Source organism: Ursus maritimus, unplaced genomic scaffold (genome assembly GCF_017311325.1).
Source record: "Ursus maritimus isolate PB19 unplaced genomic scaffold, ASM1731132v1 scaffold_2, whole genome shotgun sequence".
Classification (NCBI taxonomy): domain Eukaryota; kingdom Metazoa; phylum Chordata; class Mammalia; order Carnivora; family Ursidae; genus Ursus; species Ursus maritimus.
In genome coordinates this window covers 45,215,238-45,233,545 of record NW_024424452.1, presented here as the reverse complement: position 1 = coordinate 45,233,545, position 18,308 = coordinate 45,215,238, and the positions used below count along the sequence as shown (strand labels likewise).

Genomic DNA, 18,308 nt, shown 5'->3' with positions numbered 1-18,308 from the left:
GTCCTGATGCTGAACAAGTATGCTGAACTGCCACATATCCCAGTAAGGACTACTGCGTCACAAAATACAGATGAGCTTAACTTTGCTGTAAATTTTATTTGAGATCACCAAATTGTTCATATAAGGTCGGCCCTTATACTTTGTTTTTCAAGACTTAAAACCACCTGCTGAAAATCTTTAAAAATAAAGAGAATACATTTGTAGAGGGGGAGAAAAGGGAGAAGCGAGTTTCAAGACATAGGTAATTTGAAGTTTGCACTGAATCAGGGCTGCCTTGAAAGTAAAGCCCCATTCATGGAGCACAGAGTAGTGACAGCAGCACTGGACCAAGACAAGGCCTGGACCTGAATCCCAACTCAGCTGGAGCAGGTCAAAGGACTGGCGTGAGGATTACACAACTCATGGCCGTGGGGGTCTCTGTCAACTATAATGTACCATAAACACGTAAGTGTCAGTAAAAAGAAATACCCTACAGCTATGACTAAATTGAGTGAGGAGACAAAAATTCTTAACTCCATCACCAATGTGCCTCACAGCTGTTCAGAGAAACTGTGCAACTAAAGCAATATTGAAATTATCTGCCTGCACCCCAGCTCCTATTTTCAGATTTTAAACTTTAAAAATGACTTAAAAAACAAAAACATACTGTATGGTGACTAACATTACATAATAAAAACAAAAGCAAAGACAAAAATGAACCCAGACAAAATCTGGAAATCACATTTAATCGCTGCAGAGCAGAAAAACAACCTAAGAATAAAAAGCTAATTCACACTCCTCTGAGACCCCTCAGTCTGCTCCCTACCCTATGTGTACCAGGGTTCTCATTCACCTCACCTCAAAGGGCTGTCAGGAGGTTTAAAGCAAGTATCTGTGAGTCATGCACTTAGACAAGTGTGGCACACACCACTTTATCAATATCAGCCAGCTCAGCAATATGGCCTTGGCTAAAATACCTAACCAACTGACTCCTTTCACGTGAAATGGGAATAAATATCACCCACTTTACAAGGATTCTGTGAGAATCAAATAGAGCTATGTAAAAATAAATGATTTATAATCCAGTATGAATGTGAAGTACTTATTAAAACTATATTACAGGGGACGCCTGGGTGGCTTGTTCGATTAAGCGGCTGCCTTCAGCTCAGGTCATGATCCCAGGGTCCTGAGATCAAGTCCTGTGTTGGGCTCCTTGCTCAGCGAGGAGTCTGCTTCTCCCTCTGCCTGCTCTGCCTGCCGCTCCCCCTGCTTGTGCTCTCTCTCTGACAAATAAATAAAATCTTAAAAAAAAATAAACAAAAACCTGTATTAGAGGGGCACTTGGGTGGCTCAGTCAATTAAGTGGCCGGCTCGTGATTTCAGCTCAGGTCATGACCTCAGGGTCCTGAGATTGGGCCCTACATCGGGCTCTGCCCTCAGCGGGAAGTCTGCTTGAGGATTCTCTCTCTCTCCTTCTGCCTCTCCCCCTACCCTGCTCACACACTCTCTTCCTCTAAAATAAATAAATCTTAAAAAAAAAACAAAACACAACCATATTAGAAAAGAGCCAAATTTGTCTAAAGCATCAAAAAGACAAAGACTGCGGAAATATTCCAGATTAAAAGAAGCTAAAGAGACAACTAACTACAGTATCTGGTCCTAGACTGGGTTCTATATTGGAAGGGAAAAAATTCAATAAAGGATATTACCAGGTCAACTGACAAAACTGTAATACTGACAGTGGATTACAGTATTTTACAAATGAAATTAACAAAGTTGAAAACTGTACTGTGGGTATGGAGGAGAATATCCCTATTCTGAAAAAATACACAGTGAAATATTAGTGGTAAAGGACTATAAGGTATGTAACTTTACAACAGTTTGGGGGAAAAAACGGAGTATGTGTGTGGAGAGACAGCAGTAATAAAGCAGATAGGGTAAAATGATAACAGGTTAATGGGTGAAGGTACATGGGCGCTGTCTGGAGGACTTCTGTTTCTGTAACTTTTAAATATCTGACATTATTACCACATACAAAGTCTAATACACATGTACACACACACACTCTTACAAGGCTGCAGTGCATACAAGAAAGACAGACAGATACTTTTCTTTAGAACTCATAATAGCAAGCGGAGATAAGAGCCACAGAAAATTTTAACCATAACACTTTTAATCCTTGAATATCATCTTTAACCAAAACTTCTCTTCTATTAATAATTAATATTCTTTCCCATATTCTAGAATAGTAATCTTTCAGAGGGCATACCCCTTCAAAATATATAGCCATTGATACTTTCATTGAAAAACCTGCCATCCTCTTCTGCGAATTATCTATTCACATATTTTGTCCATTTCATAGTCGGGTTAACTTGCATTTTCTCACTAACTTGTAAATACTCTCTATATTAAAAAAGGTTTCAAAAAGACTATGAAAATTTATACATGAATGTTCAAAGCAGCATTATTCTTAATAGCCAAAAAGTGGAAACTACCCAAATCTCCATTAACTGATAAATGGCTAATCCAAAACGCCATCTAGCCAAACAATGGGAAATTATTTGGCCATAAAAAGGAGTAAGTACTGATACATGTTATGATATGAATGGACCTTGAAAAACATTATGCTAAGTAAAAGCAGTCATACACAAAAGGCCACACTATATAATTCTATTGACATGAAATGTCCAGAACAGGCAATTTCATACAAACAGAAGGCAGATTAGTGGTTGCCAAGGGCTGGGGAGAAGATCTGAATAGGAATGACTGCTAAGGGGTATGGAGCTTATTTTCAGGTGATGAGAACATTCTGGAATTAGATAGCAGTGATGGCAGCACAACTCTATGAATATACTGAAAACCACTAAATTTTATTTTTATAAGGGTGAACTCTATGCTGTGTGAATTTTATCTCAACAAGCTATTAAAAAAAAATTACATGGGCAGCTACAGACTCTCTCTGCAGACAAATGCTCATAACCCAGTATTATGAACAATTATGCAAGGAAAGGGGTGACGTGAGGAAAAGGGGAACTGTCCGTGAAGACGCTCTCCACAAACTCCTCCGGGAAGCCCCGTGACCGGCACTCTCACACGGCTACTACCCCGACGGCGGGCCGTTTGACAATATCTATCAATACTGAAAAGCTACCTACCTTCTGACTCTCATTTCAGTTCTAGGAATTTCTCCTACAGATATACCCACACATAAACAAAACTAAGTAAGTACCAGTTACTTGGTGGAGGAAAGCTTACAGAGAAAAAAAACTGCAAAAATCTTATAAAATTATGACACCCCTTATGAAAAAGACTACCACAAAGCTGTAAAAGGAATAAGAAAATTTTTTATGTACTGATACGGAGAGTTTCCTAAGATATACCAAATGAGAAAAGCAAGGTACAGGACAGAATGGACATGCTCATTACTGTTTCTGTAAAACAGGTAAACAGGTAAAACTACAAATACTAATATATTAAGTAACTGTCTCAGGAAAAATGCACCAAAAAACGAGTGACAATGACTGCTTCTGGGCAGGGGGACTGAGTGGCTATAAAGCATTTGGGGCATGGGAGGACTGTCTCCAGGGATAGGCTGTAGGAAGGGAAATGAGGGAAAAGAGAATTAAGTGTTAATTATTTATTAAGATAGAAATCGGCATCCCTTTAAAAATAATTATTTATTAACCTTATCAAGATACCAAACTGAAAAACAAAGAACAAAGAATGCTCCAGTTGCCTGGACATAAATCTAACCTAATGCAATACAACCTGGAGGGGGAATAAAACCACCTTCTATTCACTTCCCTTTCCAAAGCTACTGTAACCACAAATGAAATTACTTGCCAAAGTCCTTATTCAAGATAAATTTTTAGAAGCCCCAAACTTCCATCTAAAGAGAAACTACAAGTATTTGAACAAAGTCTGTTTTTCTTTGATTTGCAGAGTCCCTGGTAGCAGCAAAGCCAGAAAAGTAATCAGCACAGAAGTAATATTTTACTAAAATCTGGATAGCTTTTCAGGCCTCCAAATCCTTCCTGTTGAATGTGTTCTGATGGATTCCTCTACTTTAAAGCCTAAGAAATATCATGACCTCAAAGTCTTTGTTGTTAAAGAATCTAGTCACTAAAAAGTATCTATTCATTATTTATCTTCTTAGATCTAGCTGCCCACATCATTTAAGGATGGATATTCAGCTCACACTTGGACCTAACAGAGGATCTATTCTTGGGTGTTACAGATAAAATAAGCAGCTTAAGTGTCATTAGAAACAATGCTTTTTTTTTCCCGAAACAGAAAGCAGGCACTCTCCATTTTCCTAAGAGTTTCTCTATGTTACTTTGCACTGTAAAAAATTATTTTAGATGCATTTTTTCTTGAAAGATACTTCTCTAGGGGTCTCTTGGGAGTCCTGCTACTATATGTCTTCCTGGGCATGCCAAGAATACAAGGCCCTAACCACTCTTTACCCAGGCCCTTCTCAGGGCTGTGTTTCCAGGAAAAAACCTTGAGAGATGAGGTAATGTCTTCCTCTGGACAATGAGGCAACTTGCTCATTGCTTGCTGTAAAAGTGCTAGACTCCCAAAGCTCAGCACTCCCGTACTGCCATAAAGGAACACTGTGTGCACTGGCCCCGTCTGGGCCCAGATCACATCACCTCCATGCTCACTGTACTAGCAATACCTGGAATCTTGAGCCTAACTGTGTAACACTGTCTCTAGAGAAAAGAAGTAAGAAAGTTCCAGTTCGGTATGCCAGAGGAATCCCCTTCACACTATATCTAATACCTGCAGGCAGGTGGAAATCTGCCGAAAATGCCGGCACCCAGCTTCTCATGATGGCTTTAGTGACCAGGACAGGGATTCCCAAAGGATAGGGACCAGGATGGGAGGGAGCAAGGTCACTAAGTAAAGAATCAGAAAGAGTGCAAGGTAATAGAGGGTTTGTAAGATGTTCCATGGGGTCAAAGGGCTGAGACGAAGGCCTGAGGCCTCCTGTCAGCAGAGCCTGATCAGCCTCCCATCTGATATTCCTAATCGTGACCTAGCTCCTGATCATGTTCCTTACATTTTTATCACCTATTGACTTCCATTAAGGGTTTTTGGTCCACCTTGGCCCACTGTGGAGGACAGAGAATAAAATTTCACCACTTTTTTTTTTCCTGGTCTTTTATCCCAAACAAAATAACTACAACAATGTAACTCCACAGCCCTAAAACCAGGGCCATAATGTTTCATGAATTTTATGGAATTATGATGTGTAGGGAGTAGTAGTTACAGCAATGCAGACTTAAACAGACTGCTTGCTTTCAAGTCCTTGGTTTGATGTCTGGCAACATTCAATAAACCTTTAAAGAAAGATAAGCACCCTCTCCTATGAAGGCAACTTTGCAGTTCCAGGAGTGCCTTTTACTAAGAAACTGCATAACAGAATTTCTACACTGAAATGAGAGACCATGTTCATTTTTTCCATCATGATCAGAGCCAAAAACCAACCATATTTCTTGAAAACTTAAGTGAGGTTTCCAAGAGTTAAACAGAACAGATTTACCAGCAAAAGGCAGGAAGAGTGAGATTATAATTTGAACCAGGCAAACTGTTTCATAACAGAAAATGTGGCACTTAATGCAGTTTGCAGAATATGGTATGCAAAAAACGCCACTTAGGGCAGTAGCAGGCCTCTAGAGAGTGAGACTAGCCAAACAAAAGAACAAAAAAGGTAAGAAAAAAGAAGCCAGGTCAGCATTATAAAGCCACAAAAGACTGATATGCTTTCTTTTGCTGAATTACAGCTTCTTCACCAGGCTTCTGGTTTAAAAGCACAAAAAGCACATAATGAAAAATTTTTCTTTTTGGCCATTTTGAATCAGAAATTTATACTACTTCAAATTTATCATAATTTAATAGGACTTGAGTCTAACAAACACATGCATTATTAAGGTCAACCAAGTTACTAACACAGGAGACTATACCAGCAGATCAAAGTTTCCTGCAGCTCCTTCTGGAACAAATTTACTTTGGGTTCCTGAGCGGCTTGGCCAGCTGATAGGACAGACTGATGTTTCTTTACTTGAAATAAACATTAAGTCAAAACCTCTACCAGAAAACTCATACTGAAAAGGCCTGGCTCACTTCCTGATGTGCTCGCCAAGGAAAAATAAGCACAAAACCTCAATGCAGGTTGACTAGAAAATTTATTCTAATCACCTTTAGGTATCTTGCACTAGACACACAGAATGTGAAATCTTTCTTCTATAATACTGTCAACTCTAAATTCTGTTAAGTAGTAACAACGCTAGCCAATAAAATTGCTAAAAAAAAAAAAAAAAAGAGCATACCTGCTGGTCCTATACCTTTGCATCTCACACATTCCCCAGTTCAATGTTGACTGAGACTTCATCAGTAAATTACTCACCAAATTTACAGAGCACTCTTAAAGATGCAAGAGCAGAACAAACATGGTCTTTCACACCAAAGAAGTTATAGCGAATGTCTGACTAATTGGTCAACAAATAATTAACTGAAATGTTTAGAGATTACAAAGTGGGTCAGCAGAATACAGTGATGAGTCCCAACATTAAGATGCTCATTATTCAGATATTAGCCTAGAAGAAAAAAGAAGAAAAGGCCTCCTCCTGCCTTTTTTTTTTTTTTTAAAGATCTTACTTATTTGTCAGAGAGAGAGACACACAGAGAGACTACAAGCAGCTCGGAGAGCGGGAAGGAGAAGGAGAGACAGGCTCCCTCCAATGCAGGACTCGATCCCAGGAGCCTGGGATCATGATCTGAGCTAAAGGCAGACGCTTACCTGACTGAGCCACCCAGGCGTCCCCTTCCTTCTGTTTTTAGATGCAACGACCCGATCAAAGAATTTTAGGATCAGAAGAACCCTTTCTATAATGTACCTGCCTTTTCTAGCTGAGTCCTCTTGAATAACCCAGAACAATCATCCTGTTTTCCACACGTCAACATTCATATCCTATAATCAGCTCCCAGACCTATGTTCTGTGTTCTCTTTTTCACTTTATGGAGTCATTCCAACCCTTAAACCATTCCTCTACCTAGGACATAGTTTCAAGACATCTTCCCGATCCCAGCCACATGCCTCTGGACTGCCCCACGATCGGATGTTAGAAGGCCATGAATACAGACGAATACTATGTGAATAATTTAACAACTGTGACATACTGTTGGTCTATATATTTTTAAGTTCTAATTAGTCTTTACCTTTTTTCATGTCTAAGATATTTCATAACAAATATTTTAAATGTCTTAACATGATATAAAGACAACTTTGAGGGGCACCTGGGTGGCTCAGGCAGTGGAGCGTCTAACTCTTGATTTCAGCTTGGGTCATGATCTCAGGGTGATGGCATCGAGCCCTGCATTGGGCTCCATGCTTGGTGGGGAGTCTGCCTGATATTCTCTCTCTCTCTCACTTTGTGCCCCCCCCCTCCCGCGTGAGTGTGCACGCTCTCAAGCTCTCCCATAAAAACAGATGCATCTTTTAAAGACACAACTCTAGTATTTTCTATTGCTAGTTCCGTTTGGGAGTATCATAGAAGAACCATTCAAATTCACAATTTAAAGAGGATTCAAAGGAAATTTTAAAAGATCATTTTTAAAATACTCTCTTTCATCATTTTTAGCTGTCTCAGTCTCCTATGAAAAGCACACCCTTTCTTTTATTGCCTGTATAACTTTTTTATCAAAAATAGCATGGGATATTTTTGGACTTTTGTCATTTACTTAATTTTCCCACACACCAAAGGACAGAAAGATTACACCCAATTTTGATGATTATCAACATTTTGTCAATCTTGTTTCCTACATCCTGTGCTCCTCACTCCCTGCCCCAGAGTATTTTAAGCAAATCTCAGCATCACATCATTTCATCCTCAACTGAAGCACATTACTGTGTATTAGTGCCTATTATGCCATAAGCACTATGCTTAACCTTCTCTAGTCCTCAAAATAAACAAACATTGACAGTCAAGGCTAACCCAGTACTATCTATGTCTATTCTCGTCTGACACTAATTTTCTTCCATGTCTGGGTACACCCTGTTTTCAAAACCTATATAAACTATGGGAATTATCAAAGATCTTCAATGTTCTGCTTTCATCAGATAATATTCCTTTGTTATGGGTCTTCAAAATATTGCTGATTGAGATTACTTAGTTGCGTTTATGCAACAGTGGAGCAATTGCACTACTGGGCTACTAACATGCTAGTTAATAAATTATGGTAGATCAGATAGTATTGCAATAACCTTAATAACTCATAAAATTTTAGAAGTATTTTGCAATACCTAAAGAAAAGGTAGAGTAGCAATATTAACAACCAGTAACATCTACTTTTATTTTAAAGAAAACACATATGGGGGGGCGCCTGGGTAGCGCAGTCATTAAAGCATCTGCCTTCGGCTCAGGGCGTGATCCCGGCGTTGTGGGATCGAGCCCCACATCAGGCTCCTCCGCTGGGAGCCTGCTTCTTCCTCTCCCACTCCCCCTGCTGTGTTCCCTCTCTCGCTGGCTGGCTCTCTGTCACATAAATAAATAAAATCTTTAAAAAAAAAAAAAAAAGAAAAGAAAACACATATGGGTTTGCCTTCCCAGGAACAATTTAAGAGATCCACTGTTAGAATGATCATTTGACTTTAATTTCATTAAACTTCAGGCCCATAATATTCAATTACTACTTAATACATAACATGAGACATTTGTATATCACTTTTAAAGAAAGCAAGAGTTAGCTGGTAAATGTTATAACTGGCTTTAAGGAAGACAGGTCTTAGGAAACGTTCTGTGATTTATAAATTATTTAAAAAACCCTAAGACATGCTAGAAAATCTGAGGATTTTCAAAGATGGGAAAATACCAACTAATCATTAAGAGACAGAACTCCTAAGAGTAGCAAGTCATCATTATGCAGTGGTGAAAACCCTTCAATAAGTCAAAAGAGAAGGTAAACATAAACCCTGACAAAAAAATAGCCTACAGACTCCTACCTGAGAATTGCCAAAAACATTTCAATCAGGAGCCATGAAAGAGTCTTGGAAAATACTAGTGTCTGACTGAGTTGGGGGAGGGCCCTGAAGAATGTGAGGAGAGGGTCTGAAAGGAGTTACAGAGGAAAGTACGCATATGTCACTTTTCATCAAACAACTTCAGGCTTTTTAAAACCTTTTCGCTTAGATTCTAACGTAATAATTTGCCAAGGCAATATCCGAGGCAATATAACAAACTTTAAAAAGCAAAAACAAGGCAATAAAAACAAAACGGTGTGTTTGGGCTTTGTTTTTTTTTGTTTTGTTTTGTTTTTTGTTTTGTTTTTTGAAACAGGTATGATAAAGCACGAAGTTTCAACACTTACATCCGAGCCCACGCTTCTCATGCTACTTTGTAGGACAGGTTTAGTCACCGAAAGTTTCCCATTCGCTGGGCTGTTTGCCACGGGGGCCGGTACCACATTCACCATGTGATTAGGTAGTTGTGAGGCTCCCCCGGCGACAGCAAGGACTGGGGCAGAGGAGGGCAGAACTCCAGGAGCCTGAAGCTGTACGACGGCAGGCTGGGAGAGCACCACGGTGGGACCTGCGGTGAAGGAAAAGGAAAGGGGTCAGAGTGTGCATAACCAGTGGCAAAGGACAGTGTTAACATCAGGTCTCTTCCACAGATACAACAGGAGGAGGACACTGAGGGGATTTAAAACCACCAATTAAAACATAATCAACAGCAGCACACACGCACAGTGACTTTTGTTGTCTTGTTTTTAATGAAACCAACTAAATCTGTTCCCAATGAAGTTATCATGAACAATGTACTTCCACACATTTTTTCTCAACTATATCCACGTCAAACTCGCTAAGTTATACATAGATTTCTCTATTAACCGCTGAAATTTGTAAGTGCTAAGAAGTATTTTTCGTATTATAAGTAATGAACTTTTACACCGAACACTGAGAGCCACATATTTTAAATTAATAGGATTTAGAAATACAGCACCAAAAATATATAAACAGAGATTCAGTAACTCAATATGTGGAAGGACAGGGGCTACAAATATCAAAAATGTTAAAACTTCCATTCAAATCAAAACCACACTGAGATACCACCTTACGCCAGTTAGAATGGCAAAAATAGACAAGGCAAGAGACAATTGTTGGAGAGGATGTGGAGAAAGGGGATCCCTCCTACATTGTTGGTGGGAATGCAAGTTGGTACAGCCACTCTGGAAAACAGTGTGGAGGTCCCTTAAAAAGTTAAAAATTGAGCTACCCTATGACCCAGCCATTGCACTACTGGGTGTTTACCCCAAAGATACAGACATAGTGAAGAGAAGGGCCATATGCACCCCAATGTTCATAGCAGCAATGTCCACAATAGCTAAATCGTGGAAGGAGCCGAGATGCCCTTCAACAGATGACTGGATTAAGAAGTTGTGGTCCATATATACAATGGAATATTACTCAGCTATCAGAAAGAACGAGTTCTCAACATTTGCTGCAACATGGACAGCACTGGAGGAGATAATGCTAAGTGAAATAAGTCAAGCAGAGAAAGACAAATATCATATGATTTCTCTCATCTATGGAACATAAGAACTAGAATGATCAGTAGGGGAAGAAAGGGATAAAGAAGGGGGGGTAATCAGAAGGGGGAATGAAACATGAGAGACTATGGACTATGAGAAACAAACTGAGGACTTCAGAGGGGAGGGGGGTGGGGAAATGGGATAGGCTGGTGATGGGTAGTAAGGAGGGCACGTATTGCATGGTGCACTGGGTGTTATACACAACTAATGAATCATCGAGCCTTACATCGGAAACCGGGAATGTACTGTATGGTGACTAACATAATATAATAAAAAATCATTAAAAAAAATAAATATAAAAAAAAAAAAGAAAGAAAAAAAAATGTTAAAACTTCCAGCAAAATTTCCCAAAGCCAAGATATGGATGCAACCCAAGTATCCATTAATTGATAAATGGATAAAGAATATGTGGTATATATGTGCAATGGAATATTATTCAGCCATAAAAAAAGAATGAGATCTTGCCATTTGCAAAAACGTGGATGGATCTAGAGAGTATTAGGCTAAGTGAAAAAAGTCAAAGAAAAACAAATACTGTATGATTTCACTTATCTGTGGAATTTAAGAAACAAAAAGAATGAACAAAGAGACAACAACAAAAACAGACTCTGGGGGCACCTGGGTGGCTCAGTCAATTAAGCGTCAGACTCTCAATTTCAGCTCCAGTCGTGATCTCAGGGCAATGAGAATAAGTCCTGTGTCAGGCTCCAAGCTGGGCGTGGGGCCTGCTTGGGATTCTCTCTCCCCCTCTCCCTCTGCCACCCTCTGCCCCACTGCCCCGTTATGCTCTGTCTCTAAAAAAACAGAAACAAAAATAAAAAATTAAATAAAAAAATTAAAAAAACAGACTCTTAAAGAGAACTGGTGGTTACCAGTGGGGAGGTGGGTGGGGGATGGGTGAAACAAAGGGGATAAAGAGTACACTTATTGTGATGAGCACTGAGTCTTGCACAGAATTGTTCAGTCATACACTGTACACCTGAAACTAGTAACACTGTATGTTAATTATACTTCAATTAAAAATATATGTATTTTTATAAAGTAGTTCATAATACCCTTGTTAAAAAAACATTAAAACCATTTGAGGTGATTTCGCAATGAACAAACACAGGAAACAAATCTGTAACTTAAAATAGTCTGCAGATAATACCAACTCCCCCTACAAACCCAAAATGGTCTCCAAATCTTTTCTTAATCTTCACATTTAACATTATTTTTTAAATTATGCTAATCTGAGAATTAGTATCATAAACCTAAAGAAGACTCTCATAACTCATAACTCTGGTCTATTAGAAATCTCACTTGCCTGCTGAATGCTTCCTTTCAGATCTGGCCAATTTTATAAGGTGCTGAAAGCCTCCCCCAATATCCACAGCTGCTTGAGCCTATCTAGCAAAAGAAAGGTACTATAGTAACCAGCAACTAAAATTACATAAATATTTATAATTCTTCTTCAAGGGAAAAAAAAAAAGCATTATACCTCCAGCCAGTGTAACATGACCCACGTAAAACTCAGCTCAGTGTTTCAAAGGAGCAAGAAAAACTAAAAATCTAAATACTTCAGAACACCTGTTTGTTAAGAATACCTGTCTTAGCTTAAAAACAAAAAATCACTTCTATAAAATCAAAGTCCTTATGCTTCAGATGGCCTCAAAAAGCACACTAAAACTAGAATTTAGTTAATAGCATTTTATCCCAGATAAATCAGTAAATTAGCAAGAAAGATCTAAAAGTAATTTCACAGATTTGTAATATATACAAATTACTTGGACAAAAATTATCTCTAAACATTTTTATCTTCTTTTCCCTTAGAAAAACTTCTATGAAATAAAAACATTTAAATGAGGAAATGACTCATACGTAGATATACATACGCTTAGGCCAAATACACAAATAAAAATATAAATTAAACAAAAAGCTTATGACTAAGTGTGAGGCTTCTTAATAGCACTTACTTCTCAATAACACAAAAAATAATAATTCCAGTCTGGGGGGCGCCTGGGTGGTTGCATTGGTTAAGTGTCTGACTCTTGATTTTAGCTCAGGTCACGATCTCAGGGTCATGAGATTGAGCCCTGTGTAGGGCACCGTGCTCAACAGGGAGTCTGCTTGAGATTCTCTCTCGCTCTCCTCCTCACCCCTGCTCGTTTGCACACGTGTGCACACTCAAATAAAATTAAAAAAAAAAAAAAGTACAATCTGGTACTATGAGAAGACATACTCATTATTATGTAAAACTTAAACCAAGTGCTCCCACCCTGAATAGGATTACTCTTCTTTAATATCAAAAAGTGTCATGGTCACCCAAGATGATCATGGCTGCCCTTTCAGTTTCAGGATTGAGAAAACACATGAAAAAAGGCTATTAAGAACTTAGTAACAAGGGCACCTGGGTGGCCTAGTCAGTCGGGCACCCGACTCTTGATCTCAGGTCAGATCTTGATCTCAGAGACATGAGTTCAAGCCCACACCGGGCTCCACGCTGGGCATGGAGCCTGCTTAAAAATAACAACAATAACAACTTAATAACAATTTAAATTTGTAGTTTATTAATCTGAACTATAGCCACAAAAATTTGAAAAACAGGAGTACAGAGACATATAAAACAAATTATTCAGTCTACAGAAAATACCTACCAGATACACGGGTTTGCAGATGCCTTGCAAAATGCCAAAGGCTACTACTCCCACCACCCATACCCTGGGGTCCAGTCTGTAGGGTGGGAACCACTGAGTTAAACCACTACTTGGAGAAGAGCATTATTGGAAGAGTGTTCCACATCTTCTCAGTTTAAAAATTACAATAAAAAGATCCTAGAACGAAACACTGTTCGGTGAACTTTGGGATTATTCCAAAGAGCAGAGGAAGTGGTAAACATAAAGAATTAAACATTTCAAAGAAAGGATCATACTTCTAGCTGAAGTTAACACATGCCAATGCCGTCCATTGCCTAGTTACCACCATCTCCTTGCTGAAAGAACTGCTTCATGGAGGAAGGGAGATGGGACAACATGGAGGCAGGGTCTGTGTACCCAGTGCGGCTCCCAGTCCTACCAGGCCACTGCTGCCTCCTGTTTTCTATAATGAACATGCCAGGATGCCCAACTATCCCAAAATCATCTAGCATTTAAATCAAGGATCCTTGAAATATTTGAGGCATGCTTGGGTCCAAGACAGAATGGAGAGAAACTTTTATTACAACGTGTTCAAGAAAACGAAAATCTCTCATGGGGACTTGCTAAACGCTGACCTGCCAGATGCCCACGGATCACAGAAGGCAACGCCAAGGACTGTTACAGGCCTTGAACAGTTAGCAGCTGAGCACAGTGACTACTGTCCCTAGTGGGAACACAGTCAAAAAGGACAACCGTAAGGCTGTTTATCCATTTCAGCATGCTCAAAATCCTCTTAGACATTACATACAAATCCCCCTTAATGGAACTACAGGAACACGGCTAGATTCGATGCTAAATACTTCTACGTATGACGCACTGATCATGATAGGCATTCCTCCTTTTCGGTTTTCTTCAAAGAACTCAAACTATGTATCAAACACCTACTGAATGCCTACTTTGTCTAAAATACTATAGCTGTGTGACTTGGGGTAAATGATTCCTCTGTGTCTTAATTTTCTCATCTATAAAATGAAGACAATAATAGTACCAATCCTCACAGAGCCTATGTAATGATTAAATAAGATAATGCACTCAAACACAACAGTGTCTGCCACACAATAAGAATTTCAAAGTTAGCTATTATTTATTATTAATTTCCATTTCTATATAACAACAGTTTCCATAAGGGCACTGCACGGATTATTAGTTCATTAGTTCTCACAGTCACTGTTGTTTATGTAAATATGTTAACTGCCCAATTAGACAGAATTCTGGAGATCAAGCAGCACATCTCCACATTCTTTTAGAGGCAATATAATATCATGACTAATTACACAGACTCTGAGCCAGACCACCCGGGCTCAAGTTCTGCCTCCACCTCTCAGGAGCAGAATGACCTGGGGTAAGTTATCTTCCCTCTATCCTCCATTTCAAGGATTTGCACTATCATCTACCCAATAAACCCAAGATACAGGATATGTTCCTCTCCATCCTTTACCCCCTTTCAAACCATCCAATCACTAAGCCTGCAATTCTGCACTTTTTAACCTCTGCACCCTCTATCCTGGCTCTCCATTTTCACAGACATACCAGGCTTTCTTCATCTCTCACCTGCACTCCTCTTAATGGATGTATAGGGCTTAGTTACAGAAGTTGTTTCAGGCAGACAGGACGGTCTGAGCCAAGAAACTAGGAAAAACGAGAGAATTCAAGGGACAGTGGCCAGATTGGTTGGGCTAGAAGAGGAAGTTGGGTTTATAAAAAGGAGTGATTATAATGTAAAGTTAGAAAACTAAACTGGAGCCAAACCACGGTGGGCTTTACTTCCAAGTTAGAGAATTTGAACTTAATTCTGTAACAATTACTTCCCCTTTTTAATGATAAAATCTTTACTATTGATACTTACACTGATTAACTATAAAATGCCTCTCCTGTATTTCCCCTCTACCTCTTCACTACAAATAAATGGAAGACATACACTTAAATCTGTAATATTATAATAACACCAACTCTCTGGACTGTACCATAAAAACACACAAGTGCCTTGTATCAGCAAACACAAATACTATCTTCAGATAATGGGCAGGTACTCACATTCTGAATAATGTATGATTCCAGTTTCTGAACCTGATAAAATGCTCAGAAAAGAATGGTTTGTCTTCCATCACTTGAACATGGTCTGCTAAGAGCAAATTCTTAGGAATACCCTTTGCTTCACATACTAGTCATATTAATGCCCAGCTTTCGCTCTTTATACTTGTGTTTTAAGAGCTTATGGAAACCATAATGAGGCCAGTTTAAATTCTTAGCCTTTGGGAAGACACAGACCCTTTTGAGATCCTGATGAAAGTTTTGGAGACTATCCTGAGAAAAATCCACATAGACAATAAATCTTACATTTTATTTCAAGTTCATGAACACTTAACATCCATTCACAGACCACAAGAACACCCCTTCTACAGGAATGCTATGTTTCACATAAAAAAGGCAGCAGTTCTGACCCTGTACAGCAAGGGCATGTATTTCAGGTTTGTCTATGATTTTTGTAGACTTTGATGGATTTTCACTGACTTGTCCAGTCTCCCACCCAGTTCTTCTCTTTATTGATGTCATATTGTCCGTGACCTTGGAATAACACAAAACTAATAGAGTAACTAGAAATCAAATTTGTGACCCTGCTCTCATTAAAACTTGATCTCCTTGCTCCAAAGAAATGAATTAACAATCTAGAGCTGGAAACATAGCCATAAAAGAAACATTTGTTTACAATCTGTACCACAGAGACCTAGTCCTAAATCCAGGGAAAGAACGCTGAACAGGTTTTCCTTTACTCCCGTGTACACATATCAGTATGAGAATGACCGATAATCTGCCTAAGACATCTCCAGGTACAAACGATTCCTTTATCTGCACACTACACTACCAAATCCTCAAACATGAAGTTCTTTTGATACTAAAATTCGTGTAGAATCAAGTATGTGAGGCCATCTGGTGGATAAAATATAGAAACACACACATTCTTAACTATGTGAAGACAAGAGTTCACATCTCTTCCTAAAGCCCTCACTCAAGATCATGTTTACTAAAGAACGCCACCCCTCCTGCAGAGACGAAGAGCCTGATCCTATTGCCAAAACTCACCTATTAGACCTGTAATGTTATTTACATACTGACCTCTCCTTAAAAACGAGTTCATGGGAAAAAAAAAAACAAAAACAAGAGTTCATGGACACAAACATCTCAGGATAGAATGGCACCAAGAAAGTTTCCTGGATTTTCTTCTTCATTACAAGTAGTTACGTAAAACCACAAGCCTGACAGACAGGTGTTTTCATAATTAAAACTGTAAGAAAAAAGAAATATCAGATACAATTAATCTGGGAAGCTATCTCCCTTGTCAGGACAGGAACCACATGTTCATCATCTCTGCGACGTCCTCAAAACCAAGGACAACTCCTGGCACACAGCAAGTGCTCAGAAATTAGAACCTGAGTTAAAACAAATGACATGACGCAAGCCTTAGTGCCCATCAATTAAATAAACACAGCCTCGAACTCCACTCAGGTACCTTTAGCGGGAGCAGGATGTATGCTGATAATTGGCTGCTGCTTTGCCAATGGCATAAGTGTGGGTAGTGTCTGAATAATGATGGTTTTCGCTGGAACGCCGGAATTTGTCTGAGTCTTGGGTGCTGCTGGAAGTAATAATGGCTTGGGCTGAATTGAAGGTTTTGAATTCATCTGAATTTTCTTCTTTGGAGTCAGTCCATTTTCTGGAGAAAATCCAAACAAACCACAAATCAATGTGAAAGCAATTCCTAGAGAACAGATTCTATTAAGTACCTTTTCGACACATTATCTTGACCTCCACGTAACTATCCTTACCTGGAGTTTAAGCACAGCTACTCTATACCTTAATGGACTAAAAAAAGTCCTTAATCTGAGGTCTACCCCTTTTTCTGAGGTATAATTGATATATATAATGTTATATTAATTTCAAGGGTAAACATGACGCTACCACACACAGTTACAAATTTTTCTCTTGTGATGAAAACTTGTAAGATCTAATCTCTTAGCAACTTTCAAATATACAACACAGTATTATTAACTATAGTCACCATGTTGTACATTACATCCCCATGACTTATTTATTTTAGAAGTCAAATGAGATCTTCCTTTTTGACCACGCTGATGGTCAAAATGATGCAGCTTTGGGAAGGAGATATATGAACTGGTAAAGGATAACAGCTAAAATCACTGAATAAGGCCTGAAGATTAAGAGGTAATAAATGGCACACCCAAATGGCCCTCACATTCAGTATCTTTAACCAAATCTTTGAATTCTCTCCTGAAGATGATGAGGCCTACATCCACTTTAAAGCATTTTTTACCCATAAAGGCAAGAGAACCAAAGAAGACAGGTCCACTATTTTAAAAACAAAAAGCCAGCTTAATAAATATGCACTTAATCCAACATTTTCTTTTTAAAAATGGAACCTAAGTTCAGTCCAAATTAGAAAGAACAGAAGTCAGGAGATGGGAGTCATACCAGTTTTGCTCCTGGGACCAATGATGGGCTTATCTTCTTTCAGTGGCTCTGCTGAGGAGAGACTATGAGAGCTTTCACCATATAAGGAAAGGGGAGACATCTGGGAAGCAGAAGACAAATCCAACTCCTCCTGCAGCAAAATAAAATACGAACAAATGGAGAGGAATATAATTCTTGAACAGAAAATGGCTTAGAGAGGCAAGATCCATACCTAAACAGATAAACATTCTACAACAACTTCAAGGCAAAGGTGTGATATATTAGAAAATTTATGTACTGAGTACTAAGAGACTATGGATAAAGTAACATTATCCATCAATACAAGAGGCAAAATAGTTCAAATTGCAGAGGATGCCTATGTCATCCTCTCGTATTAAAGATGGAATCACTGGGGGCGCCTGGGTGGCACAGCGGTTGGGCGCCTGCCTTCAGCTCAGGGCGTGATCCCAGCGTTATGGGATCGAGCCCCACATCAGGCTCCTCCGCTATGAGCCTGCTTCTTCCTCTCCCACTCCCCCTGCTTGTGTTCCCTCTCTCGCTGGCTATCTCTGTCAAATAAATAAATAAAATCTT

General features: G+C 39.1%; 1 protein-coding gene across 1 annotated transcript in view; it reads right to left on the bottom strand.

Annotated features, from left to right (window-relative positions):
- The window catches only part of ATF6 (activating transcription factor 6), a gene marked incomplete at its 5' end in the record, with an annotated part of 198,212 nt that overhangs the window by 153,923 nt on the left and 25,981 nt on the right, over positions 1–18,308 (bottom strand). Inside the window, 3 exons of the mRNA XM_008685747.2 lie at positions 9,352–9,572; positions 16,756–16,959; positions 17,736–17,865. Of these exons, the coding sequence (XP_008683969.2) occupies positions 9,352–9,572; positions 16,756–16,959; positions 17,736–17,865 (555 nt within the window). The remainder of the gene's footprint in view (positions 1–9,351; positions 9,573–16,755; positions 16,960–17,735; positions 17,866–18,308) is intronic.